The sequence below is a fragment of the Botrytis fragariae genome, assembly GCF_013461495.1.
Source record: "Botrytis fragariae strain BVB16 chromosome Unknown tig00000223, whole genome shotgun sequence".
Taxonomy (NCBI): domain Eukaryota; kingdom Fungi; phylum Ascomycota; class Leotiomycetes; order Helotiales; family Sclerotiniaceae; genus Botrytis; species Botrytis fragariae.
In genome coordinates, this window is record NW_023501001.1 from 18787 (window position 1) to 44418 (window position 25632).

At 43.3% G+C, this 25632-nt stretch overlaps 9 protein-coding genes across 9 annotated transcripts; 3 read left to right on the forward strand and 6 right to left on the reverse strand.

Moving 5' to 3' along the window:
- Nucleotides 1–252: 252 nt before the first annotated feature.
- Nucleotides 253–1689, forward strand: Bfra_010729 (putative c6 zinc finger domain-containing protein; the record flags this gene model as incomplete). Its single annotated transcript, XM_037341064.1, has 1 exon — nt 253–1689. The coding sequence occupies one exon, from the start codon at nt 253–255 to the stop codon at nt 1687–1689; it is 1437 nt and encodes a 478-aa protein (XP_037188483.1).
- A 1281-nt stretch (nt 1690–2970) lies between these two features.
- Bfra_010730 (uncharacterized protein) lies at nt 2971–3956 on the reverse strand (the record flags this gene model as incomplete). The annotated part of the gene is made up of 3 exons (XM_037341065.1): nt 2971–3086; nt 3167–3700; nt 3791–3956. The coding sequence occupies 3 exons, from the start codon at nt 3954–3956 to the stop codon at nt 2971–2973; spliced, it is 816 nt and encodes a 271-aa protein (XP_037188484.1).
- Nucleotides 3957–4766: 810 nt separating this feature from the next.
- On the reverse strand, nt 4767–6114 carry Bfra_010731 (putative lipoyltransferase-like protein; the record flags this gene model as incomplete). The annotated part of the gene is made up of 3 exons (XM_037341066.1): nt 4767–4997; nt 5054–5161; nt 5224–6114. The coding sequence occupies 3 exons, from the start codon at nt 6112–6114 to the stop codon at nt 4767–4769; spliced, it is 1230 nt and encodes a 409-aa protein (XP_037188485.1).
- A 309-nt stretch (nt 6115–6423) lies between these two features.
- Nucleotides 6424–7907, forward strand: Bfra_010732 (putative chorismate synthase protein; the record flags this gene model as incomplete). The annotated part of the gene is made up of 2 exons (XM_037341067.1): nt 6424–6491; nt 6614–7907. The coding sequence occupies exons 1-2, from the start codon at nt 6457–6459 to the stop codon at nt 7905–7907; spliced, it is 1329 nt and encodes a 442-aa protein (XP_037188486.1). The 5' UTR covers nt 6424–6456.
- A 1726-nt stretch (nt 7908–9633) lies between these two features.
- Bfra_010733 (putative het-domain-containing protein) lies at nt 9634–12727 on the reverse strand (the record flags this gene model as incomplete). Its single annotated transcript, XM_037341068.1, has 2 exons — nt 9634–12144; nt 12197–12727. The coding sequence occupies 2 exons, from the start codon at nt 12725–12727 to the stop codon at nt 9634–9636; spliced, it is 3042 nt and encodes a 1013-aa protein (XP_037188487.1).
- An 845-nt stretch (nt 12728–13572) lies between these two features.
- Bfra_010734 (uncharacterized protein) lies at nt 13573–18367 on the reverse strand (the record flags this gene model as incomplete). Its single annotated transcript, XM_037341069.1, has 4 exons — nt 13573–15573; nt 15603–16600; nt 16651–17681; nt 17736–18367. 4 exons carry the CDS (start codon nt 18365–18367, stop codon nt 13573–13575), a joined length of 4662 nt encoding a protein of 1553 aa, XP_037188488.1.
- A 671-nt stretch (nt 18368–19038) lies between these two features.
- Bfra_010735 (putative 3 -5 exonuclease protein) lies at nt 19039–20205 on the reverse strand (the record flags this gene model as incomplete). Its single annotated transcript, XM_037341070.1, has 3 exons — nt 19039–19894; nt 19998–20087; nt 20117–20205. The coding sequence occupies 3 exons, from the start codon at nt 20203–20205 to the stop codon at nt 19039–19041; spliced, it is 1035 nt and encodes a 344-aa protein (XP_037188489.1).
- A 1288-nt stretch (nt 20206–21493) lies between these two features.
- On the forward strand, nt 21494–23226 carry Bfra_010736 (putative vacuolar amino acid transporter 2 protein; the record flags this gene model as incomplete). The annotated part of the gene is made up of 3 exons (XM_037341071.1): nt 21494–22348; nt 22395–22557; nt 22622–23226. The coding sequence occupies 3 exons, from the start codon at nt 21494–21496 to the stop codon at nt 23224–23226; spliced, it is 1623 nt and encodes a 540-aa protein (XP_037188490.1).
- A 530-nt stretch (nt 23227–23756) lies between these two features.
- Nucleotides 23757–25115, reverse strand: Bfra_010737 (putative ribosomal biogenesis protein gar2 protein; the record flags this gene model as incomplete). Its single annotated transcript, XM_037341072.1, has 1 exon — nt 23757–25115. The coding sequence occupies one exon, from the start codon at nt 25113–25115 to the stop codon at nt 23757–23759; it is 1359 nt and encodes a 452-aa protein (XP_037188491.1).
- Between the last annotated feature and the right edge of the window lie 517 nt (nt 25116–25632).

Genomic DNA, 25632 nt, shown 5'->3' on the forward strand with positions numbered 1-25632 from the left:
ATCTGAAAATTTAAGGTTTATGCACGGTCCCATAAAAAGATGAGGAATAAAGTTTTAGCGGGACCAAAGATAGCCACAATCGGCTGCTCCCAAATGTGATCACTAATCCATACGGACGTACACTCAAAACCCTCCGCGGAGGCTTTCGAGAGGCGTGACCCAGGGGTTTTGTGCATCTGTTTGTAAACATGTACTAAGTACTCTGTCGACTGTACGTATTCTGGACATTCATTTGTCCACGGAAATTCTAACATGGGCGGTGCAGCGGTTCATCCATCACAAAGACGATTCTCGTGTGAGTGCTGTAGGAAAATTAAGGCAAGATGTCAACGTTTATATGCGAACAATTCCAAATGTGTGCGGTGCACGCTTCTCGACCTAGATTGCATTGTTGGACAACAAAAGAGAGTTGGAAGACCGCGACGAGCTGCAACTGCAGATGCTGAGGCAGATAAACACCGCAAGAATCTAGGCTCAACTCTCAGTAATCAGCAAGTTACACCAGCCAAGGTACACAACCATGTCGCAAATCCCACCACATCTCATGAAAATCCTTCGAATAAGGAAGGAAACCACCAGAATTGGGGCATAAACTTTCTCATGGACACTCCAATGGCTGCACTCGTTCCAACAAATAATGAAACATATTCCGGAGCACAAGTATGGCCAGCTGTTGATATGAACTCTTTTGATCAAAACTTCCTCGCGTGGGATACTCCCAATGACCTTGATCGCAATTTCTTCTTATCCAACAACGAGTCGACCTTCAGCAGCGCATCATCATCTGCTTCCCCGCTCAACACACCCCCCTCGACAGTCTCATCGCCTGCTGGTAGCAATCATGGCGCCGAAGAAAATATCTCGGAGACGCTGCGCTCACCTCTAATACGATCTATCACAACTTCAGATGCCATGGCTGAGCTTTCCAAAATCAATCTTGACTTGCACACCCGTATGGTTGCTGTAGATGCGAATAGAGCAGCATTAGATTTCAACGGCATCGTCTATGAAAAAGGCCCACTGTTTATTGAAAACCTTACGCTGGCTCAATTCTTGTTAAAGGCATCCCAAGACTTAAAACTTATATTGAGACGGATTGTCAGCAGCCGGACGGCTCGCGGTATGTCGTATTCCACGCAAACAACAGAGACAAATTTACTGGAATCATTAACAATATCATCGCAAGCACACTTAGGGAAACCCCGTGATCCAACATCGTTTTCCTCATCAAGTTCCTCCCCCGCTCCAGAAATATTGTTTGCACCTCTTGCTCTAACCATCACAAGTATTTTCACCCAACTCATTACACTCTGCGAGCTGAACATTGAGCTTATGAATACCCGCATTGCGCAAATTGCCACAAACCCCGTCGTAGACCTCCCAGGCCTCTCTTTAGGCAGCTTGCCTGTGTCAGAACCATGCATACAGGGAATTGTCTTCTGTGAGATCATTGCACACATAATGGAGGGCATCGAGCAAGCTCTAGGCCTCAATTCAGTCTCTGGGGTGAGCGGAACTGGATTGTTTTCTGCGAGACAAAAGGATGTGCTTTGGAGCGAGTTGGACGGAAAACCTGGAATTATTCCAGGCCACGGTGTCATGAGGCCTATCAATGTACGGAAAGCGTTTGGAAGACTTGCGGTGGTTCTTAGGCAAATTTCTATGGATCAATTGGTCATGTGTCATTGAAAATTGTGCTCACAGGATTACACGTTGGTCGGTACTGGTACAATGCGGGTTTCACGTTTGTTTATTTGTTTATTTGTTTTGTACAACTCCGGGGCGTCGAGAGAATGCTTACCGAACTATGGAGAGAATGTCGCATGTTCTGCAATTCAAGTCCTTACTTTTGCTGCATCGGGGGAAACGGGCGTTTTATCATGGACGACCTCTTTTGGTCCGCGACTAACTTTGTAAATACATCCAGAATCAAAAAAACAACCTGGGCCTGATAGCAGTGGATGAATAATGACACATAAGAGGTTATTGCTATGCCACAAAGCGTATCTCAATCTCCAGAACAATGGCGACCTGATTGAGGAAGCTTAGAGATGAGCTTGCGTATGAAGATCTAAATGATCCTGAAGATGCGCTCGTTCCTTTCCTTTCGGGATTCAACGTTGTGATGTCCGCAATAAATGCATTCGTCATACCGAATCAAGTATTTTTGCGTGTGCAGCAAATAAGACCAGTATAGAACGATTCATCTCTTACCTCTTCGCTCCATTCCATCACTCAAAAGGTGGGTTGTTATTAATATTGTCGCCATTCTTATGTAAAAAAGTAATATTGTCCCTCCAGAAATAATCGCATTCACTAACACTAGTACTCAGGAGACATATCATCACTCACATGAAGAAACCTTGCTCTTTTACATTATTGTTCATTTTGTTTGCACCTGTTGAGATGCCTTCTGGCTGCTTTGGTTTTACTGATAATTTCGTTTACTGGTGAGATAATGATAGATGGCTAGAAGTATCTGTGTAGTGAAATCATATAGCAAGTAGAATAGAGCATATAACCCATCAATCAGGATAACCCCCCCCCCCCCCCCCCCAAAGTCGAATAAACTCAAACCACATACCCCAAGCCCAACAAGCAATGCCCGAATCAAGAGAATAGCAGAACATCACCACAACATCACCACAACACAACATCACCACAACACAACATCACCACAACACAACATCACCACAACACAACATCACCACAACACAACATCACCACAACACAACATCACCACAACACAACATCACCACAACACAACATCAAGATACCTCACCAACCACAATCAGATCTCCTAAATCAAATCTACTCATCCAACTCATGATAAGATAAACGAATGTAAATTATATTCTATCCATTCCCATTCCAAATTCAATTCTAATATATTTACTCTAAAAACACCACCCTCATCTAAATCGACATCCCTATCTCAACCCCCAATCCTTATATCCCCTTTAAGAAAATCTACAACGTAGCCATACCCATAGCCAAAACACCCATAAAGAGCGCAGTAAGACTCATCTTATTAATGCTCGCGGACGACTTGGCGGTTGTAGAGGAAGTTGATTTTTCCGTGGCAGCTATTGTAACCCAAAGTTAGTCTTCATTCATTTCACCCCTCTCTCTCTTCAAAAACAAAACAAACAAAAAATAAACTCACCATTCGAAACCTCAATTCCCATACTCTGACACTCCGCCATCAAAGTAGCATTCGCCTCCAACATCATAACCTGCATGTTAGCTACACTAGCGGCAGCCTTAATATTCGCCTCCTTTGTCGAATTGCCCTTGGCAATCTTACTCAATTTCGAATCATCCATCGCTAGATCTGCGATTTTTTGAAGAGCAACTACCATTTTACATTCATCGGCCATGAAGACTGCGGGACAAGCTGCTTGTAATGTAGCATTTGATTGTAATGTTTGAAGTTTTTCGGCGGCATCTGAGGCCTTGAGTTCGATTTCTGCTACTTTGGTCATGTCATTGTTGACGGTGGCTGTAACCAATGTTTCGTTGGCGGCGAAGTCAACGAATTTTTGAAGGAGAAATTGTTGAGTGCATGATGAATTGGTCATGATTGCTGAATCAATGACAGCACAGTCGGCCATGAGGGTAGTGTTGCTTTGAAGCTCCGTGAGTTTCACGGAAGCGGCTGAAGCTTGAGCTTGGAGAGAAGCAGCTCTTGTTGCGTTATCTGGTGGATATTAGTCTGAATGTCTCAGGGTTGATTTATAGAGAGCTGAGAAAGTTGGTGAAATTCGGAGAATCTTGGAGTATAACGTACTTCCGGTGATAGCATCGACCTTGGTTTGATTGTTGGCCAACTGAACCAAGGCGTTCAACTTCAACATTTCTTTGCATGTCTGTGTCTCAGTAAGGGTTCCATTATAACCCTGAGCTGCCACAGCAGTGGAGAAGAGGAAAGAGACAAAAAGTGTTGAATATTGCATAATTGTTATGAAAAAAGATAGAACCGGTCTAGATGAAATAGAACAGAATATTAAACGGACCTGCCGGGATGTTAAAATGTATAGAAGGAGTGAATGAAGATATTATGATTGTTAGAGTAAGAAGAAAAGAATGCTCGTGAGCGACTTTCAATACTTATATGGACATCCGGTACTTTGCACACTAAATCAAATTCATTATCCCACATACATGAAGCCAATCCATGTTTCGGATGACAAGAAATCACGTACTATTGACTTGAAGTTGAGAACAGATGGATAATCGGGTTGGTTGTGATCATTTGAAAGCTCTCGAGCCCATGTATTGGAACAGATCATGCTTGGGAATGCAATAATCATCCTGTCTCGCTGACGAGTCTTCTATTTTTGAAATGAGACCATAAACGGCTAGATTATCGAACTCGCCGACTTTTCAAACCTTCTTGCAGACTTCCATACTATGCCAATTTCTCTAACGTTATGTTTGCGAGATTTGTAACGCCACTCCTTTCAGGATGCCTTGCAAGTATTATGGGGTTATCTTGATTTAAGAAACGTGGGTGAAATTACGCGAAACAATCAGGTTGCAGATCTCCCGCTTTGATAAACCTCAATTGGTGAACATTTGTTGTTTCAAAGTATCGATAAAGTGTCAATGCGGCTATGATGAAAAGGGACACTTGTCATTGGGTATCTATTTAGTATATTGAACATGCAAAAGAAACGTTTGTCCATGGAACCGTAGTCTAACGTTTTGTGTGACGACACTAACGTTGGAATCTCGAGGCGCATTAAGCTTTCTACTGGGAAAGTTCAAGCATCCCTTTTCCGTTCTCTTCTCCAATCCACAAATTTGTGGGAGAATAATCTGCTGAACCATTTCAAAGGTTCCTCAGCAAAACTACTAGGGAACATGTTCCATTCGATTTCATGTATCTTCTTGTTCACAAGGTCCTTCCCAATTTGGACCGTTTCGCCATTTTCTTTATATTCCACATCAGCCTCGATGATAGCTCCATTTCGTGCTGTGAAGTTGGCCTTGAACTGTATCTTTGCATCAGTAATGTCGATCGTGTTTCAATTTCCCGTGCTACACTCACATATGGTGGCAAGTCTCTGGGAAGCGGAAGCTGTGTGTTTTTATTTTTTATTGATGTATCTGCTGAAAACAAAAATTGGGGAGTTTGTGAGAATATCCAATCTAAAGACTGTTTTCCAAAATGTCAGCTTGAGGTTCTAAAGTGAGAAAAGGGAGGGTCTAATCACGCACAGTAAGCTCTTCCAAACCTTTAGATATCTCGGGAACTTCTTTGACATCCTCCCGTAAGAGTATTGGTTCTTTAGGACCATACATCTCACTAAACTCCTCTACTACGGCTTGTTCGAATGCCTTATTTTGAATCTTGACATTTGCAACTGAAGAACTAACACTTTCCACACCACGAGCAGTGATGAATCTCATTGCAGGGGACCTCAAGAATTTGCCAATGTCTGCAATATTTGGAGAGTTTAGTAGACAAGTACCATGGTGAAGAGATCTTTCCTTTGTTAATTTGTAGGCCGAACCTGATACCTTGAATACTTTGAACCCGCTTGTACCCACGTCTGTTGGCTTCAATACTATATCATGTCGAGCATTAACCATAGCCCGATCAACACCAAGCTTATGTAAAGCTCTCACTACCATCTCGGCATGTTTATCGCGATCGAAATGCGACGTAGGGCATATGACACAGTAATTGACATTTCCAAGATCATGAAAGACTGTTCCTCCACCCGAACGTCGTCGAACCAATGCTACATCTCCAATTGGGGATTGTGCGAGTAGACCAAGATTCACTTCATTCCAAGGGTTTTGATTTCGTCCAATAACAATACTGCGTTCATTGGTATAGAGAAATAAGATGGTAGAATCTGCGGGGGTCTTTTGTAGAAGATAATGCTCGATAGATAAGTTAATGAATGGATCGTTTGTTCGTGATATGTATATTTGGGATTTGTTGGCTGGATTGGTAGCTTCTTGGACGAATTTCCCTATTGATACACTACTATGAGTGGAAACATTTCTTCGAACAAAGAACCCTTTGGTTATCGTGCTTCTGCCACGTAATACGAACTGGCGCATTAGTCCTCTCGAAGGAATTATTGATTTTTGGTACATTTGGAAATACCCAAGCACCCAAAATATCCTCCGGACGTTGAATTTGTTGACTTCTTCATACGAAGTTCGGAGATGGTTCAGATAAATTGGCATTTCCAGATTTCCTAGTGAATTGACAAGGGTATTCTTCGGGATATTACCACATTACCTCCACCAGACTCTCGATGACCAGGGGATTTCTTTTCCCATCTCACATCATCCCACATCATCCCGACGAATCGGGTCCGGGCTCGGAAAAAGTCAAGAAAGAGTCATCAATTCATTTTTCGATTTTTATTTACATATAGACTCTTGTTGATACCCTCTCTACTTTATTCCATATTCCTCACGCTTCTTCTCAATATGTCTACATTTGGTCAATACTTCAAAGTTACTACGTATGTACAAACCATTCAATTCAATTGACCCATCATCACCATCACCAGTTCCAGTTCCACGCAAAGTTACCCCTCCATTCCAAAATCACTACAAAAGTACTAACTTCTCGTCCTTCTTATAGCTACGGAGAGTCGCATTGTCGCTCTGTAGGATGTATAGTCGATGGAGTTCCACCAGGAATGGAGCTCACAGAAGCAGATATTCAACCTCAAATGACTCGTCGTCGTCCAGGTCAATCCGCCCTCACCACTCCCCGCGATGAAAAAGATAAAGTCGAGATCCAATCTGGAACAGAATTCGGAATTACCCTTGGCACACCTATTGGAATGATTGTTCGTAATCAAGACCAACGACCACACGATTATGGAAACAAAACAATGGACCTATACCCTCGTCCTTCTCACGCGGATTGGACATACCTCGAGAAGTACGGTGTAAAGGCTAGCAGTGGTGGTGGAAGAAGTAGCGCAAGAGAAACAATTGGTAGAGTGGCAGCCAGTGCCATTGCTGAAAAATATCTAAGACTCGCACATGGAATTGAGATTGTCGCATTCGTTTCTTCCGTTGGCAGTACCCATATGTTCCCACCAACCGTTGAACACCCAAGTCCCTCCACAAACCCCGCTTTCCTCTCACTTATACAAGACGTTACACGGGAACGTGTCGACGAATTCGTTCCGGTCCGCTGCCCCGACGCTAAAGCATCCGAGAAAATGGCCGAAATCATCGCAGAATATAGAGATAAACAAGACAGCATTGGAGGAACTGTTACTTGTGTGATCCGCAATGTTCCATCCGGTCTTGGTGAACCTTGTTTCGATAAGATGGAAGCAATGCTTGCTCATGCTATGCTTAGTATCCCAGCTTCCAAAGGTTTCGAAATCGGATCCGGATTCGGTGGTTGTGAGGTCCCAGGTTCCAAACACAATGATCCATTTATTCTTGCTACTGAAGTACCACCTCTCGAGACTGGTGCATCAAAGAATGGAATTCCTCGTCCTAAGTTAACAACTAAGACAAACAATTCTGCTGGTATTCAAGGAGGTATCACAAATGGTGCACCCATCTATTTCCGTGTAGCTTTCAAACCAGCAGCCACCATCGGTCAAGCCCAACAAACTGCCACTTATGACGGTAGTGGTTCCGGTATTCTCGAAGCCAAGGGTCGTCATGATCCATGCGTTGTTCCTCGTGCAGTACCTATTGTAGAGGCAATGGCAGCTCTCACAGTCATCGATGCATTAATGGCACAGCAAGCCCGTCAAACCTCCAGGAGTCTATTACCACCCCTCAAGAATATTGTACCCGCAAAATACACAGTAGTAGGTGGTGAAGCTGCAAAGGAGAAGATGGAAATACAGGATAAGGGAGTTGCAGGTGGTGTTGATGGGGAGGTTTTAAATGGATCAAATTAATTCACCCTTTTGAAGTGTAAATTGTAAATAGTTTGGGTAGAATAAAAGCGATAAATAGGCTAGTTTCTTGACTTTCGGCGTTATGTCCTCTGATCACTGTATTAAAGATGGAAAGACGATGACGATATAAATTTGAAACTCAACTCCCATTACCTCTTACCGATGCATGGAATCACTTCTGGTCCGATATTTTCCAGCCGGATCTAGGATTAGAAGCAGCCATCGAGATGGAACGAAGATTAACGCCCCTGAAATATAGCCGCATTAACTACTCTAGGCGAAAATCCAACCGAGTGATCATGCATTTCGCCAAAACAACCTCAATTCCTCATCACCCCAAGCATCTCAACCACACAAAATGAAACAGAGAGATTTGTTTTAGCTGTTGAATTTGATTTTATCTATTCCTCCAAATCCTCATAGCAAACTAATCCCTGTGAGTTTCTGAGACAGTGGAGTCGTCCCCCACATAAAAAAACGGAAAAAAAGAATCTCGCTTAGAAAATTTGCTCAAAAAGACAAACTCATCAACGCCTCATCTTTTGATCGATGAGAGGATGAGCGATGAAAATGTATTGGACTAGCGGCGAATCGAACGCCGGACCTCTCCCATGCTAAGGGAACATTATACCACTAAACCACAAGCCCGTTTTTTGTTGTGGGAGGGAACGGGAGGAGATTTATGAAGGAGGAATGTAAGTGGGGAGGAGAGAGGAGGGGTTGAAAGGGAGAGATTGGTGGGAGGGGGACGAGTGGGGCGGCGGGGAAGGGGAGAAGGGAGTGGAGTAGAGGGTTTGTTATTGGTGTTGGGTTTGGACTTTGGAGTTTGAGGGGTGAAGGTGATGGTTGTGTGGATGGATGAATGAATGGATTGTGCGTACTTCACATTGTCAAGGGCAAGATGAGGTGATGTATACATCGACTGGAAGTATCCAGGTCTTATATACAATACTCAGTATCTCTCTCGTTAGCTCGTATAATATCTACTATGTCTGCTTAGGAACCTCTTCTATTGTTTTATGCTATCTTGGATATTTGGAATATCCCTATCCTGCTTGCTTGTTTCATCTTCTAAGAACGGGGTTGCTCTTTCTTCTTGAGAGGATAGGTGGTTTAAGCATTTTGGTTGAAGATGGGGGGGTTAGTGGATTTTCATTGTGGTTAATATACATTCGGTATTGGTAAGGGAGAATCGCAGAATTGCTTGCTATATGGGGAAATTATATAATACTCGTTACTTATTACCGAATTACTGTCTGGGCATTGTCATTCTTATTCTCTGGGCCGGGGGAGGAGGGAATGTTTTTTGCATTGTAAGTAAAATACGAAAGTGGGTGAATGCTAAACTTGGGCTCTCGGAATACGCGAATCAAGGGTTTGAGCTATATAGGTTAGTATCTAATTGGTTGTTTTGATGGTATGATTCGTTCCGTTTGTTTATAGAGAGAGAGCATGGTAGACCGAAGGAGGGAAGGGAGATAGAGGAAGGGAAAAGATGGTAGAGGATGGATGGGTCGAGTAAGCGAATCAACTCCCTATCCTGATCGGTTTTTAGCGGGTGGGGAAAGAAAAAAAGACTGGGAATTTGAAGCGAGACGGGAAGAATGAGTAAAATGTGGGATGAGTTGCTTTTGTCCATAGTATTCAAGTCTCCCGACTCATCCGATTCATAATCAAAAGACATGTAAATAGAGCCTATTTAGAAAGAAATCAAGCTTGAAGACCCCTAGTTACCATGTCCTTTCAGTTTCCATGTGGAAAGACGCTTTACAAAATCGGGCTGCCACTTCTTTGCTGCCAATTCTAGTATCTCTTCTAACGTCTTCTCTGTGATTGGAAATTGATCCCCCATTCTTTCAAAAAGAATCGACATCATGTCTTTTGCGGTTTTCCCCTCATTCCCCGCTGCGATTTTAAATACCTCTTCTGTGAAAAGAAGTTGGTTCCCTCTTTCTTCAAAGAAAAGCTTCATAATATCATATCCATACCGCTTATTACCTACTGCTTCTTTAACTATATCTTCTGTGATAGGAGCCTGATACCTCAGCTTTTTAAAGAGATCTGACATAATTTCTACTGTCCCATACCACTCATTCCCTGCTAGAATTACTAATACTTCTTCTGTAATAGGAACCTGATCCCCTAGCCTCTCAAAGAGAGTTGACATAATTGTTACTAGATCATACCCCCCATTCCCTACTAGAATTTTTAATACTTCTTCTGTGATCAGAATTTGGTCCCCTCTTTTTTCAAAGAGAAGCTGTATTATAAGATATCCTTCCCGCCTATTACCTGCTGCTTCTTTAACTATCTCTTCTGTGATCAGAATTTGGTCTCCTTTTCTTTCCAAAAGAAGCTTCATTATATCACATCCACTCTTACCATTCCTTGCTGCAGCTTTTAACACTTCTTCTGTGGTCGGAATTTGGTTCCCTCTTTTTTCAAAGAGAAGCTGTATTATAAGATATCCTTCCCGCCTATTACCTGCTGCTTCTTTAATTATATCTTGTGTAATCGGGACTTGATCCCCTCTTTTCCGAAATAGAAGTTTCACTATCTTATATCCCTCATTTATATTTCCTGCTACGATTCGAACAACCTCTTCTGTAATTGATAGGTCCTCTCTTTCTCTGAACAATAGCTCCATTACATCAGTTCCGCAGCAGTAGTTAGCTGCTGCAGCCTTGACTACCTCTTCCGTGATCGGAATATGGCCGTTTCTCCGCTCGAGTAAGAGCTTCATTGCTTTGCAATATCGTAATGATGCAATCTTGACCACCTCTTCTTCTAAAACTTGAGCGGCGCTTTCTCCTGTCTCAAGGAGATGCTTCATTGCTTCTAGCTCTTCTGCCTCTCCCAAGAGTCCCCACTCTCGATAATTTAACTGTAGAGCAGCTATACTGATTAGTGTTTGTGGGTGTTCGACCCCCTGTAGTTGTTTTCCTGTCCGTATCAATTGCAGAAGTAACTCTTCTGCATCAACATACCATCCTAATTCTTTCCATATCAGAGCTACGTTACGCATTCTAATCGCTTTATCCCATATTCTCGACCCAGTCTCTGAATAACCATCCAGATTTAGATGCTCTCCTGCTTCTAAATTCTCATTCATATATGAATACGCCTCTGCTTCCGAACACTCATCTGCTTCCGAACACTCATCTGCTTCCGAATACTCATGAATATCGGAATTCTCATTAGAATCGGAATTCTCCTTCGCCTCTGAACTCCGCTCCAATTCTGAGCAGCCCTCCGCCTTTACATTAGTCTTCGCCTCCAAACCGTCACGTATCTCTTCGCTTGATTCTATATTTTTCTCCGCCCCTTGAGTCTCATCCGTATCTAAGTTATTCTCGAGTATTGAGTTTGAATTGACAGGCCCTCTCAAGTTCTCAGATTCCAGACTTCCTAACTTCTTCCGAGACCCCCCCAAGTCCCATGCAAGTAGGAAGTCGCATGGGAAATTTGTTATTGATCGCGCAGTTCTGTGCCACTTTGATTTCATTTCTAACGTGAAATCCATAGGAGTTGCTGCAATCACAATGACAGAGAAATGATCCCCACAAAGTCTGATAATCGTTGGGTTTGAGACACCTTGTAAAATACAAAAGATATCACCCCTCCGTATGCTTTTCCCCGTCATCGGGATGTTCCAAATAGCTTGTATTCCTGTTTTGCTTTGCAAATGTCTAAAAGCATCAGTGAAATCGAAATTCACCATTTGCGTGCCATTCCAACCAGCATCGACCTTCACCGAAACCACATCGCCAAGAATAAAGCCCTTACTTTTGATCACTGCTATTTTCTTATCTCGCGGGAACCTCACAGTGACTTTTTTGCATAGAAGATACTTGATAAGCTGCCGAAAGAGTTGTTCCCATTGAATGGTGTAGTCAGGGAGTAAGCCTGCTGAGGTAGGATTATCGGAGCACATGGCGAGTAAAGCATACACTCTATCATGGTCATCGGTCGATTCCCGAGTACAATATGTTTCGATCAGCTCGCCTAAAGGTCGAATATTGAGGGAGAAATTGTCCGAGCTACTTTTTACATATTTGGGCCGAAAGTTTGCTTCCTTCATGAGGGAAATTACGGAACGAATCAATCTTTGCAACTTTGGATAAGCTCCGAAAGATTCCTTCCATAAGTCCAACCCTAAACAGAATGCATGTCCGTCGATTTCAAGAAGACCACACATGATCAAGATGTGTCGAGCTGCGGCAACCTCTTGTAGCACCTATACCAGTTTTTAATAACAGTTAACAATTTATCAAGCGATATTACCTTACCCAAATGCGCCGAAACCAGGGACGTTGAAGTAGTGCAAGAACTGCCATCCGCGTTATTTGATTTGAAGAGATTTCAGATTGGCTTGCGGCAATAACTATTTCTTCAAGAGCTCGATCACTATTGTCTACCGCTTCTCCCAGCCAAATGACTACTTGGCTTGCTTTACTGTATATCTTCGCCATAAGCTGAACCTGATGACCTCGCTCACTCAAGTCTTCTTGATTGATACAAATAGCATCTATCCATATAATGCGGTCTAAAACAGGATCTCGAAGGCGTGAGAGGGCGAGATGAAGGTTTGCCCTGACAGTCAAACTATGCCCATTTACGCAAATGGAACGAGAGTTATCTGCACCTCCCCATACATAAGATAAAGATTCATATCGATGAGTACCTTTGCCGGAATCATGTAGTGGGTAAACAAAGAGAGTACAGTTGATATCGGCCTCCTCGTTCTCATTCGGCAATATGCGAAGCAACCGAATTTTGTTGGACTCCAGCAAAAGCGACGAATAAAGCGATTGAGACATGACGCAGAATTACGCGTATAGAGACTTGAACTTGTTTGCCGCAGAAAGTTGTGACGGAGATACAATATGCAGTTGAAGTTTTAACACGATGGCCAACAACGTAAATGTGGGTGGCCTTTGTTGTACAGGGGTGAGATATTTACCCCAGGCTGACTGCAGGTGGTTGACGGATTAAACTCCCAATAACCATGCATTGATTGGCTGAGGAAATTCTGCTAATCTTTATGGGAAACCATGAAAACCCATTTAGGCATTCCAATATCAGTACATGTTATAGGTCCAATGGCATGTCAGTCCGTTTAATTAACAGCGGTCTCTGACTAATCCCCACCCACAACGACCAATAGTCAACCGATTACAACATAGCCCTCGAGCCGTCATCTGTCTACGATCAACATGAATATACTCAACTTTAATTCAATATATTATAACAACATATGATTTATCTATCTATGTGGCGTCTATTGATTTTACAACTGCTTGAGTATAACTTGCATAAAAAACAATACCAGCCAAAAATCCTCCAAACCTTCTTCACCTTCGATCTGCACCTATCCATAGCTATACCAATTAGAACCTAATAATCTATCCGGCCTCAAGATTCAATATTTTTAATAAATGGATCCAGCCTTAAAAGTAATGTCTCAAAAATCAATAACGCATCAAGATAATGTCCACCCACGCCCAACGAAAAGTTACACCTGCCCTAGACCACTTCAAAAATGACTATCAGTTCCGATCCACCAAAACAAAAGAACCAACGCCTTCTCCCCGACTACGAAGGTTGAGCTGGCTTAGACTCCCTCTGAAGGTGCTAAACCTAACCCTTCGTATCAGTCAACCATCTACCTGCCACTTCCAAACGTCAACCTCCTTCCCCTGGTCTCACTCGAGGCACTTAATCCCTCAAATCCCACAACTCCCCCTAAACTAGCGCTCCTTTCATGTCCTCTCTCATTTTCCCACCCTCTATTTCCTCTAGCCTTCCTCGGCACACCTCCTGTCAAGTGACCACCGCACTTTCTCAAAGCCTTCCTTTCCCTCTCCAAATCCTCCAGTCTCTTGACTTCTACTCCAACACTCCTTACTGTGTTTATTGATCCCTGACTTCCCATACTCCATTCCGATCTCGCGCTTCTCATGCTATCCCTTCCTACACTCGTGTCTCTTCTTCTCAAGAATCCTCCCATCTCCTTCTCCCAATCTTTGCCATTCCACGTTCTAAATTTCTCAATCTGCTTAATAACCCCCTCACCAATCTCTTTAACTTGTACTCCAATCCCCGTACCATTCTTAGATGGGTCCTCGATTTCTTCTTCGATAATTCCATGACTAGATAGCACAGAACATTCTTTAACGTGCACAGGACTTGGTTCCTTGGGCATCACCAAACAATCCTGATAGAATTCAGGATCGCGAAAACTGATAACTGAGTCTTCGAGTCGTGTATGACCGATCGTATCATCATCGCTTAGCACTTTTTTCATAACGATTTGATCAATTTTGCTCAACTCATCACCAGAACCAAAATCCGATGAGCCATCCATATCATTATCGATAGCATATGGGTCTTTCGCCTTGCCTTTTTTCTTGGAAACAGGAGGCATATCTTCATTGTTACCTTCATCAATTGCATCTGGATCCTTCGCTTTTTCCTTCCTTTTTGGGGCTGGTCGAAAATCCTCATCTTCATCTTCATCAATTGCATAGGGATCCTTGACCTTCTTTCCTTTCTTCTTGGGCATTTCGTCCTCATCCCCCTTATCCCCATCGCCACCGTCCAAGTCATCATCTTCATTCAATGCATAAGGGTCTTTAACTTTCTTTGCCTTTGGACCCTTCTTTTTAACAGGCATCTTTGGCTCAGCTGGCTCCTCAGGTCCTGAACTAAAAATATCCAACAAATCACTTACACCTCCCTTACTCTGTGTCAAATCTGCCGCCTCATAATGGGGTTTAATTTTAGCTTTCTGAATCGCTTCTACTCTCTTTCTTTCCGCCTCAATATCATCCGCTTCATCATCTATCACCTCACTTGGCGGAGGGGGTGCCCTCATTGGCAACAATTCCAGTTCTGGAAATGGTACTTTTCCATCCATAGTCATCGAACCTCTTCTTCCCAAGCTCCCTGAATGAAAAGCATGTTTCTTTTGCCCCTCCTCAATTCTGTAATCCATCCAAGCAATTCTGATTTTCTGACTCCACCGTTTATAGAACGGCTCTGCAGCTTCGATTGCATCCAATTCCTCATCAGATATTCCTTGGGAATTACTAGGATCACTACTATTCTCAGTGTACATACCTGGCCTTCTTCTCCTCCTTGTACCATAAGAATGTTCCGATCTCCCTAAAACCCCATTTCCCGGTTTCAAAATAGCAAAATCCTTTGCTTCAACAGCCGACTCTACACCCGCACTTTCATGCCCCCTGGCATTTCTTTCGTGGCTGGGAAATCTACACCAAGCTTCTGGAAATTGTTCAATTTGATGGATCTTCGGTTTACCTCTCGAGCCAAATTTTCGGCTTTCGTATTTGGATTTAGATGCAACTCCAGCCAATTCTGCTTCCCAATCTCCAAAAATATCGTCTCCGTCTTGATTGTCCTTGCGTGCTTTGGATCTATCTGATACAGCACCCTTTACTGCTCTCATCCAAACAGCAGCGGAATCATCCTGACTAGTGTCCATTCTTCTCCTATTATCATCCCTAGTCGTGGAGCGGTTTCTAGCTCGTGGGCCTCTCCACTGTGGTACTCCACCTTGAGGATCATTGCCAGTCCTTTGAACTTTTGATTTTGGTGCAGCAATTGGAACGATTGCAGGTGCTGCCTTGGAGCCTTTCTTTTCCTTTGGTAGAGAATCGGAATCGTGATGACCAAAGTTGATATGAGGAATGTTGGGAAGGTGAGGAGTTGTAATATCAACATGGGGGTATGAAGAATCGATGAGGCATTAGGAAAGTGAGGTGTAGGCAAGTCAATATGTATGGCAGTACCGATACGAGCAAGAGTATCATGCATATGAAGTTCCGTTGTCGGGACATGCATAGATGTGGCCATGCGAGCCAAAACACCATGTTCGTGAGTGTCAGCTGTGTTGATACTTGAAGACTCAGGAGTTGGTAATCTAATGGATGGTATATTAGGAGGTATGGATATTTTCCGTTGAGCCTCCTTTGCGGTCATCTCGGCGCCCAAGCCTAACCTAGCATCCAAAGCAGATGGTCTTCGTGCAGGACCAGACTCGGCTCTACTGCTCCGATGATCATCTGCTGGACCATCGTACCCACCCAAACTAGCTAGGCGCTTGAATCTGCGAAATGCAGAGAATTTACCTTTCACTGGAGTATCGATCGAATCATCAACAATGAGGGATCGTTGTCTTTCTGCAGTCTTCTTCGTCGGTGTCGAATGACACGCTGGGCTCCTTCTACCTAGAGTTGTGGGAGTAGAGGCAAATCGATACCCAAATCCTGATCTATGCGGTGGAGGAGCAAGTAATAGATCCTCTTCCACAACATCACGACTTCTTTTCAGCGAGCAAGCCCTGACAAGCTTCTGAAAGGGAGATTTAGGTTGAGGGGTGAGTGAAATGTCAAATTCTTCGCGAAACTTGCTTGATATTGGTGTACTTGGAGGTCGACATAAACTGGACGAAGCAAACCGTGCTTGTATGTGACTTAATTCCAGTTCTCGTTCTCGAAAACTAGTAGTTTCAGAAGCAAAAAGTGAGCTCTCATCAATTTGTTTGGCGGAGTATCTGCTTAAAGGGGCTTGAAGGCTCGTTAAAGATACATTGATTGTGGTAGGGGTGTTGCTCCCCAATGCTGCTGGCATTAATGGTGAGCGAAGAGGAGTAATACTCCCATCAATTACTTGCTATCATGTTAGTGAATTGAGAAAAGCGATGTCAAAAGGCTCATACCTTGTGGCTCTACCATTGTAGTAGTGCTTCTGCTTGTGGACATGAAAGGAGACAGCTCAAACCGTGAACATTCTGGCGAAGGCTGGATGCTATTGGGTACGGTAGGGTAAAATGAAGATGTTCCATCATTTGGTAATTTTCCCCAATTGGGTGGGAGTAGCTCGCTCAGTGCAATTGATGGGCATGAAGGGATTGATATTGTTTCCGATGGGTTTCGCATATATCTAGCACGACTTTGCGTCGCAGTACTAATTCCGGAGGCTTCACGTTGATACTTCTCGTAGCTGACTAGTTGTGGCGACGAGCAAGAGCTCTGCAGAAGATGTTTAGAGATGTCCATATCCTGCAAATGCATATTTGAAAAGCTTCCGCTGCCATCAACCCCACCAAATCCAGTATCTGAACGTGGTGGACGCATAAAAGATGGCTCTTTTTGTGAGGTACTACCTTCTGAAGTAGTAATAGCCTGCGAAGATGATCGGAGCCCCTGAGTTTTCAGCCAGCGTGGTAGTGTTTGAGTTCCTACGTTTGCAACATCTGTCGCTGATTGAATTGGAGCCTCAAATTGTTGACTTAACCTTCGAAGATGCGCTCCACGATTACTTTTATGAGAGGTATATGATAATCGCCAACTCGAAACCGTGCTTGGATCAAGGGTAGCAAAATTTGGCAATCGTTGAGCCTCTATTAGAGGTGCTGAAGGTATGGCAGAAGCTTCACTGTCCATTTTCCTGAGGTGGTGTTTGCCAGGCTGGAATAAGTCAATCTTGCTGGGCGTAGGACAAGGGCCAGGCGAGCTGTATCTTCGTGGTGGAGTATTGACAGGTTTGAGAAGATTGGAGTTTGGGTCACCAGGACCTAAACATGTTCGAGACTTTCCTCGATCTGCTGATTTTAAAAGGGATACTTTGCTGGTATCATCAAGCTTGGTAGCTGATAGCGATATTTTGCTCGTGTTATCATTATTGCTGGTAGAGAGAGAGATCTTGCTGCCATTGCTAACTGCTTCCGATCCAAAGGAAGAGCTCTGCCTAGGATAACCAATTAAAATCGTGACTTTTGTTAACCTCCAAGAATTTACTCACTTTCTGAAAATTGGAAAGTTACCACTGTCCTCTGGTAGAACAGATTGCCTCTTCTGACCCTTGTCGGTCCGCATAGCAGGACAATCTACTGTACTTGTAGACTGAGCATCCTCATTATATCTATCATCATAGCTTAGTTCCTCTTCAATTCTCTTTTGTCTTATCCTTCTCAGCTCTTTCCTTCGCTCGAATTCTTCCTGGCTGGTCCCTATACTTCTTCTTTTATCGGCTTTTGCGATTCCAGGTTCGCGGGAAAATGTCTTTATTAAACGGCTTTTGACGGATTTGAGTGTGTTGGAACTGAGCATTGGCTTGACCTCCTGTCGTCTTTCGTCCTCGTCATCATCGTCACTATCTCCTTCATCGACCACCACAATTTCGTTCTCTTTATCACTATCAGGGGAACGCTCTCCTTCAAAAACGGCTCTTGTTTCTGTTGTATCTTCCATTTTTGTAGCTGAGCTCCGTGTAGTGACTTGCGTTTGTAGCTCCCCAATTCTTAAGTTCGATGCTTTTCTTGGAGACTTCCTCAGAGTGTTAATTGGAGTAAGAGATGGCGACCGTACAGGACGAGGTGAGACTGTATCGGGGGAAGGAGGTTGACGACTAGTGCAACAAGTGGAGGAACCCATCTTCACCCAGGCCACATGGGCGAGATGGGATTATGACTAATTTAATGAGACCAAAATTTGATCGTAATCCAGAATTGTGTTTTATTTTTTTGTTGCAAAATGAAATATGTGAAAAGATTTAGATCTCGATTCTACTTAACGTGTGCCTAGCATTCGGGAAAGTACAAAGGAGGAGGTACATAAATGATAACGGAAAGATCGATTAGTCGGAAAACCCTTCCAGTTTAGGGAGATCCCATTACTGTTTTCACTACGCTTTACGAAGCGAAGATGTATAAATCGCACTCGCAACTACTTACAAAGCTTGGCTACCTGTCAAGGGGGCAATGTGATAACGTAGGAAATCCACGAGTCTTGGGCTGTTACCACATACCCAATTGCTTGAAATAGTTGTTATTTCATAACATCGTCTCCATTATAAGATGGAAGTATCATCGAAATTCATCTCTCAGTCTCAACAAATGACCTGGCGAAGTCGCTATAGGAGCCAAGAAGATAAAGTGTTTGGCAATAAATTGCATATTTCATTTGAATCAGTCTCGATTGTGGCAATGAATCATTATAGTAGTAATAACGAGCCACAGCAATATAAATGCAGATATGTACTTCCCAATCGAAGGCCAAAATCTGATATCTATACAAACTTTTTTAACAGGAACATCAACAATGCTCTACCACGTGCGTGGCGCTTTTGCCATATGCGGTCCCTTCCCATTGAATCCTGGACTCTGAGACAACAGAAGCCTAGCCTCTGTTTCTCGCTCAATTTTAGTAGCCCATCTCTTGTCCATTAAACTAAGCTTTGAATTGTAATTGTTCCATAACTGTGGCATGAGTTGGACATCTTGAACACAATAATCCACGATTGCTGGATCAAGCGGCCTGTCATTGAAGACCTCGTATCTTCCTCCCTTTTCTGGCGCAAATAGTTGTACTCCGCGCTTCTTTATAGCGCTTCGAACATTGAGCTCTTCAGGAGTTTGCACAAGATCTTTATCCATGCATCTCCCAAGCCCGCTGAGAAATTTCTGACTGTGAGATCGAGTTGCAAGCTCCATGAGTTGAAGGTCGATGATCCCTTGTAGTTTTACGCCGAAGTGGCTATACAGAGCATCAGAGTCATTTCTGACGTCGAAGATGACTTTTGGAATAAATGTGGACTCCAAGATTGCTTTCAAGGTAAGGCCAGATGAATTGGCAGTGGAAAATGCTTGTTCACGAAGATTGTGAACATCCACGAGAAAGGTCTTTTTATTCGGGAGGATGTAGATTTGGAGGATCGCGATTGAGCCTTTACGACCAATGTTTATTCCCTCCAGGTCGATATAGACAGAGGGTGGGCTAGTGGGCAGATCACTACGGCCCAGTGAGTCGATGAGTTCGATGATACCTTCGGGAGTGTCGGTAAGACTGATTGTGGGGATAGTAGAAATATTCATTTCTTTGACTCCAGTGGTAAGGGCTTTAATGAGATCTATGATTGTATAAATTATGTTTGGTGCCTTGAAAATAGTCTTTCCGGTGAGTCTAGATCTTTACTATGTCAGCACTTATGGTCAATCAACAAGATGAAGTTTCATGAAGTGGCAATTTGTTTATCGTTAGTGCCAAGGAAGTTCGATAAACTAACCTTAAATGGAAAACAACTCCAGAAATAAATTTTCGGCTGTTTTTAAGTTGTCTTTGTGGGGAATTAAGAAGAGTAGCGGACGTATTCGGTCTGATGTATTCAAATGGACAAACAAATACATCTGGGGGTAAAATGACTCTTCATCAGACTCATTTTCCAAGAGGGAATCTTCCACATGTTTGCCCATCAAAGGCACGTTGGCAATCATGGTGAGTCCCGTCTAGCCAATTCTGCTCAAGGCACTACCTCGAGAACTTATCCCTCCAGTCCCTGTCTTCTCATATTATGAGAGAATCCAAAGAGCACTCAAGTCAATGAATTCTTACGCCCTCCCAATAAGTTCATGCGAGATTTCATAAAGACATCACATGGCCATTGGATTGTAGGCTCTATGAATGAGGAATAGGCTAGCTATCTGTTTGTCAACACAACTTGATCATAGTCAAGCCTCTGATCATGTGTTTTTTCCTGCCTTTCTTGATACCATATTGAAGTAAGACTAATAGACGAATTGCGAAACTGATGTCTCCTTCAGAGGCTTATGTAAGAAGCGTTTCTACAATGAAGTGCCACTTGGCAATGTCTCAACGTAGACTATTGTGCATCATACGAAATTGGACTTGTCTACTTGTAAATCTGCAAGATATATCTGGAATCGACCAATGGTGAAAAAAAAACCTGCAGACCCATTCCATTATAGCTGTTACTTCAAGATCAAGCAAGGCTGTGAACTTATATCTAGATAGCTCAACTAGAGCGTAGCCAGCAACATTTAAACGCAGCTTCTACACCAAATATTCGGTAAAAGAAACAACTCTTTGCAACATTGAATGTAGAACTCTACATAAAAAGCCTAGCTCTCATCAAGTAACAAACATACATTCAAATAGGAACAATGAGAATAGAAAATAGACGAAATATGAGCTCTATTCCATACCTCAAATAATTAAAATCTCTCGTGTCCGCTTGCTTAGCTTTCGAACGAGATACATCTTGGTGACGCCGAATGGAGTCAAGTAACGTAGAATTAAGTACAGTTACTAGCTGACGAACTCTAGCAAAAACTCCCTTTGGTGGCCTTGCTGAGTATTGGCGCATTCCAGAGATATAGCTCAAGGAAAGCCATCTACGGTACAACCACAGCCGACAAGATCGAAATTTTAGTGTGTGATTTCCCCTCCAAAGTACTTTTCGCATGACAACTGATAATCTATGAGATTGAGTGAGAATGATCGGAAGTATAGTTGTATACAATCCATAAGCAAACAATAATTGTAGGATATATTTTTCAGAGAATTTGATCAAACACTCAAGATTTGTAAAGTTGGTGGATGAGAAGGGTTCACTGTCAAGCTATCATTGGAAACACGCTAAAGCCCGCATGCAGCATTGCGGCCGCATTTACCGGCGCATTGAGCTACGAAAGCATTCTGGCCAAACCATTGAATCCTCCCAATCCAATATCTCACTCACAACATGCTACCACGATAGCAAAAATGGCAAAAGCCAAATCGCACAGCAATCGCAGAAACGAAGAATCATCGAATCGTAATCCGGAGGAAGATGTTGGACTTCTCGCCGAAGAAGCAGGAAGTGAAGATGAGGATATCATAGTCCATTCTGGACAGGCACAGGAACAAGGACATAATGAAACACATACACCTCGAACACCTAATCGTGTACGATTCGATTTACCACCTTCGCCGAATGGCGAATTGAATGCGAGCAATGGAGCGCCGCCTGTCTATGATGATGAAATACATGCACATCCCTCATCTCGAACCCAATCTTTTACACCCCTCCTAACGGGCATCGAAGCACCCTCCGTAACTGTTGCTTCTAGTCCTTGGGATGACGACGAAGATGTACATACATGGGCTGAACGCGAGCGATCTCGTCCCAAGTCGAATCTGCGGAATGCATTCATGAACATGGCGAATAGTATTATCGGAGCCGGTATCATCGGACAACCTTACGCATTTCGTCAAGCTGGACTCTTGGCTGGAGTTATTCTTTTGATTGCGCTTACGATTACGGTGGACTGGACTATTAGACTGATTGTTATTAATTCGAAATTGAGTGGACGAGATAGTTTCCAAGGGACAGTGGAGTTTTGTTTTGGGAGAACGGGATTGATTGCTATCAGTGTTGCGCAATGGGCTTTTGCGTTTGGGGGTATGATAGCTTTTTGTATCATTGTGGGGGATTCGATACCGCATGTTTTGACTGCGGTTTTCCCGGGATTAAGAGATGTGCCAGTGCTGGGACTACTGGCGAACAGGAGGGCTGTTATTGTAGTTTTTGTGATGGGAATAAGTTATCCTTTGAGTTTATATCGGGATATTGCTAAGGTATATATTCCTAGCCATATCGAGAAGCCATGCTAATTCGCGACAGTTGGCGAAAGCGAGCACTTTGGCATTGATCAGTATGATGGTCATTCTGTTCACAGTTGTAACACAAGGATTTATGGTACCCCAAGAAGACAGAGGGGAATTCACCACGCCCCTCCTCACAATAAACGATGGCATCTTCCAAGCCATTGGCGTAATATCCTTCGGTTAGCTTCCACCCCCTTATTCCACCTTTCTCCAATCCAATAAAACTCAACTAACACTCTCCAGCCTTTGTCTGCCACCACAATTCCCTCCTAATCTACGGCTCCCTCCAAACCCCCACCATCGACCGATTCTCCACCGTAACCCACTACAGCACCTCCATCTCCATGGTCGCCTGTATCCTAATGGCCCTCTCGGGCTTCCTAACCTTCGGCTCCAAAACCCTCGGCAACGTCCTCAACAACTTCCCCGCCACAAACCCCCTCGTCAACCTCGCCCGTCTCTGCTTCGGTCTCAACATGCTTACCACCCTCCCCCTCGAAGCATTCGTCTGTCGCGAAGTAATGTTTAACTACTGGTTCCCCGGCGAACCATTCAACATGCATCTACATCTCATTTTCACCTCCTCCCTCGTCGTCAGCGCTATGATCCTAAGTCTAGTAACCTGTGATCTCGGCGCAGTGTTCGAATTAATCGGCGCGACTAGTGCGTGTGCGTTGGCATATATATTACCACCGTTATGTTATATAAAATTAACGAGAAGAACGTGGAGAACGTGGATGGCGGGCGCGTGTGTAGCGTTTGGGGGTACGGTCATGCTTATTAGTCTTTTTCAGGCGTCGAAAAAGATGATTATGAATGAAGGGGGGGTGACAAAATGTGATTGGTGAGATAGATGGGATGGGGGTTTAAATGGTAGATAGAATATAGTGTATAACATGTATAATAAGATGCCGATAAGCTTTGCTAAATTATTCTCTGGCTTCTACGTTGGATTCTGGTTATCTGGTCATCTCTCTCATCGTGGTTCCATTGTCAAGGATTCAGATGTCTGGCATAAAAAATTCATCACTAGACTTCATGCCACTCCTCAATGTCCGGTTAATTTGACAACACCATTATGCTCAAGGCCTACCTACGATCAATCACAAAAAGTGCATCGCATAAATCATATATTCCATATGACATTCATTTATATTAAGCCTGGCCTACTAAGTATCAGATCATCCGAGCCATATTCTTCTCAATACACGCAAGCCAGATGGAAGTAATACAGCAAGCAAGTAAGCGACATGTCTAAAAGCATTCCCTCTGAAACATATGAACGACGATTCTTTTATGTGACCATAACGCCGGGGAATATCATCAAAGCAGGAATTTACAAGAAAAGAGAGAAACACAGAAATCAAAAAGCTTAAGCTTAAGCCTTGGACTTCTTGGCTTTCTTAGCCTTGGTGACCTTCTTTGCTGGGACTTCAATCTCGGCTTCAACCTCGACTTCAGCTGGGGTTTCGACGATCTTGACTGCTGCCTTCTTAGATCTTGTCTTTCTTCCAACTGGTGCTTCGGCTTCGACTTCGGCTACAGGCTCAACGGGAGCTTCGACAGCCTTTGCCTTTGCGACCTTCTTTCCCTTCTTTGGCTTCTCGACTGGAGCAGCTTCGGTTGTGATGATGGTTTCCTCTGTGGTGATTGTGGCAGTAGGAGTTTCCTCAACGACCTTAGTCTTCTTGACCTTCTTAGCCTTGACTGGCTCCTCAACTGCAGGGGTAGCTTCAATGGCCATGACAACATCTTCATTTCCGGCAACTTCATCTTCACCATTCTCAATTTCCTTGACTGGCTTCTTGGAAACACCCTTTGCGGATTTTATCTTTGGTGCCTCGAATTCGTAACCGATTTGCTTCAATTTCTCTGCGGCGATCTCGCGCTTCTTCTCAGCCTTTTCTATTCTCTTCTCCCATTGCTCTTCTCCAGCACCTTGCTCTAATCGGCGACCCTCAATCTTGTTCCAAGGAACCTTTTTGAAGCGACGGTTGGCACCCTTGAACAAATCTTCAGGAAGTTGCTCATCAGGTACCAATTTAACCTTCAAGATGTGGTTGAATAACAGATAGTTATCCATAGTCTTGGCTACAATTTCTGCGACACCCCTACTGGCGAATTGAATCCATGCATAATGCTTGCTTGCACCGGTTCTTCTATTTCTTGACAGGCGGATCTTGAGAATATCTCCGAATTGAGAAAAGTAAGCTCTCATTTCTGCCTCGTAGAAACCGTGAGGAATGCGACCAATATAGACAACACCAGGAAGATCATTGGCAGCTTCTTCGGCAGCCTTCTTGATAGCCTTCTTTTGCTTCTTGCTAAGTTTTTCGAGAGCGTTTGGAACTTCCTGACCGGGTTCGAGCCCACCTTCTTTGGCGTTCTCCTCCTCATCATTGTCGGATTCGAAACCCTTCAAGAGAGCTTCAGTTTGGTCATCCTCTTCTTCCTCTTCTTCGGATTCCTCGACTGGTTCCTCAACAACCTCTTTCTCTACAACCTTCTCAACAATCTTTGCGGCCTTCTTAGGCTTGGCGGCTTCCTTGGGTTTGGCAGCTTCTTTGGGCTTGACGGCTTCAGTAGATTTTGGTGACTTCTTCGCCTTCTTTAATTTTGCAACCTCGTCCGCGGGACTGCAGGAGCAGTAGAAGCTGTAATTGAAAATTAGAATAATCGATTGAAGCATTATAGAACAATACATACCTTTGCGCTTGCGTGCTGTGATTTCGGCCATTGGATTTGAGTTTGTAAGACTTGTCTTATTTAAAAAGGTTGTGTCGTGGATATGATAAATAAATGTTTTTACAGATAGGATTTTAGGATTTTAGAATGCAGTGTGATTGTCCAACAAATTTTTTGGATTTTGCCAAACTATCTCCACGAGAATTCTCTTGCGACCAAAGAGCTATACCTAATCGAGTTAGATTCTTTCAAGGCGGTGAGAGCGCAGCTCAGAATTCCTATTGAATGAAATCTTTCTTGTGGCATTTCATTATTGAATTCATGATTCTTCATTTCGTTGTTGCGAATTTAGAGTCATACATTTATGTCCATCCCATGCATTCAAGGAAAATTATTCTAGAATATTTTGTTTGCTCAACCAAGTATTGGAAAAGTACAGTGGTGTCATGCTTAAATTCTTCATGATATACTCATTTTAGAAGTACGTCTATCTCACCAGCTTGTGAAGACTAGACTATTTGCAATAAAGCTTGCTTCCTTCATTTAAATCTTTATAGAAAGAGACTCAT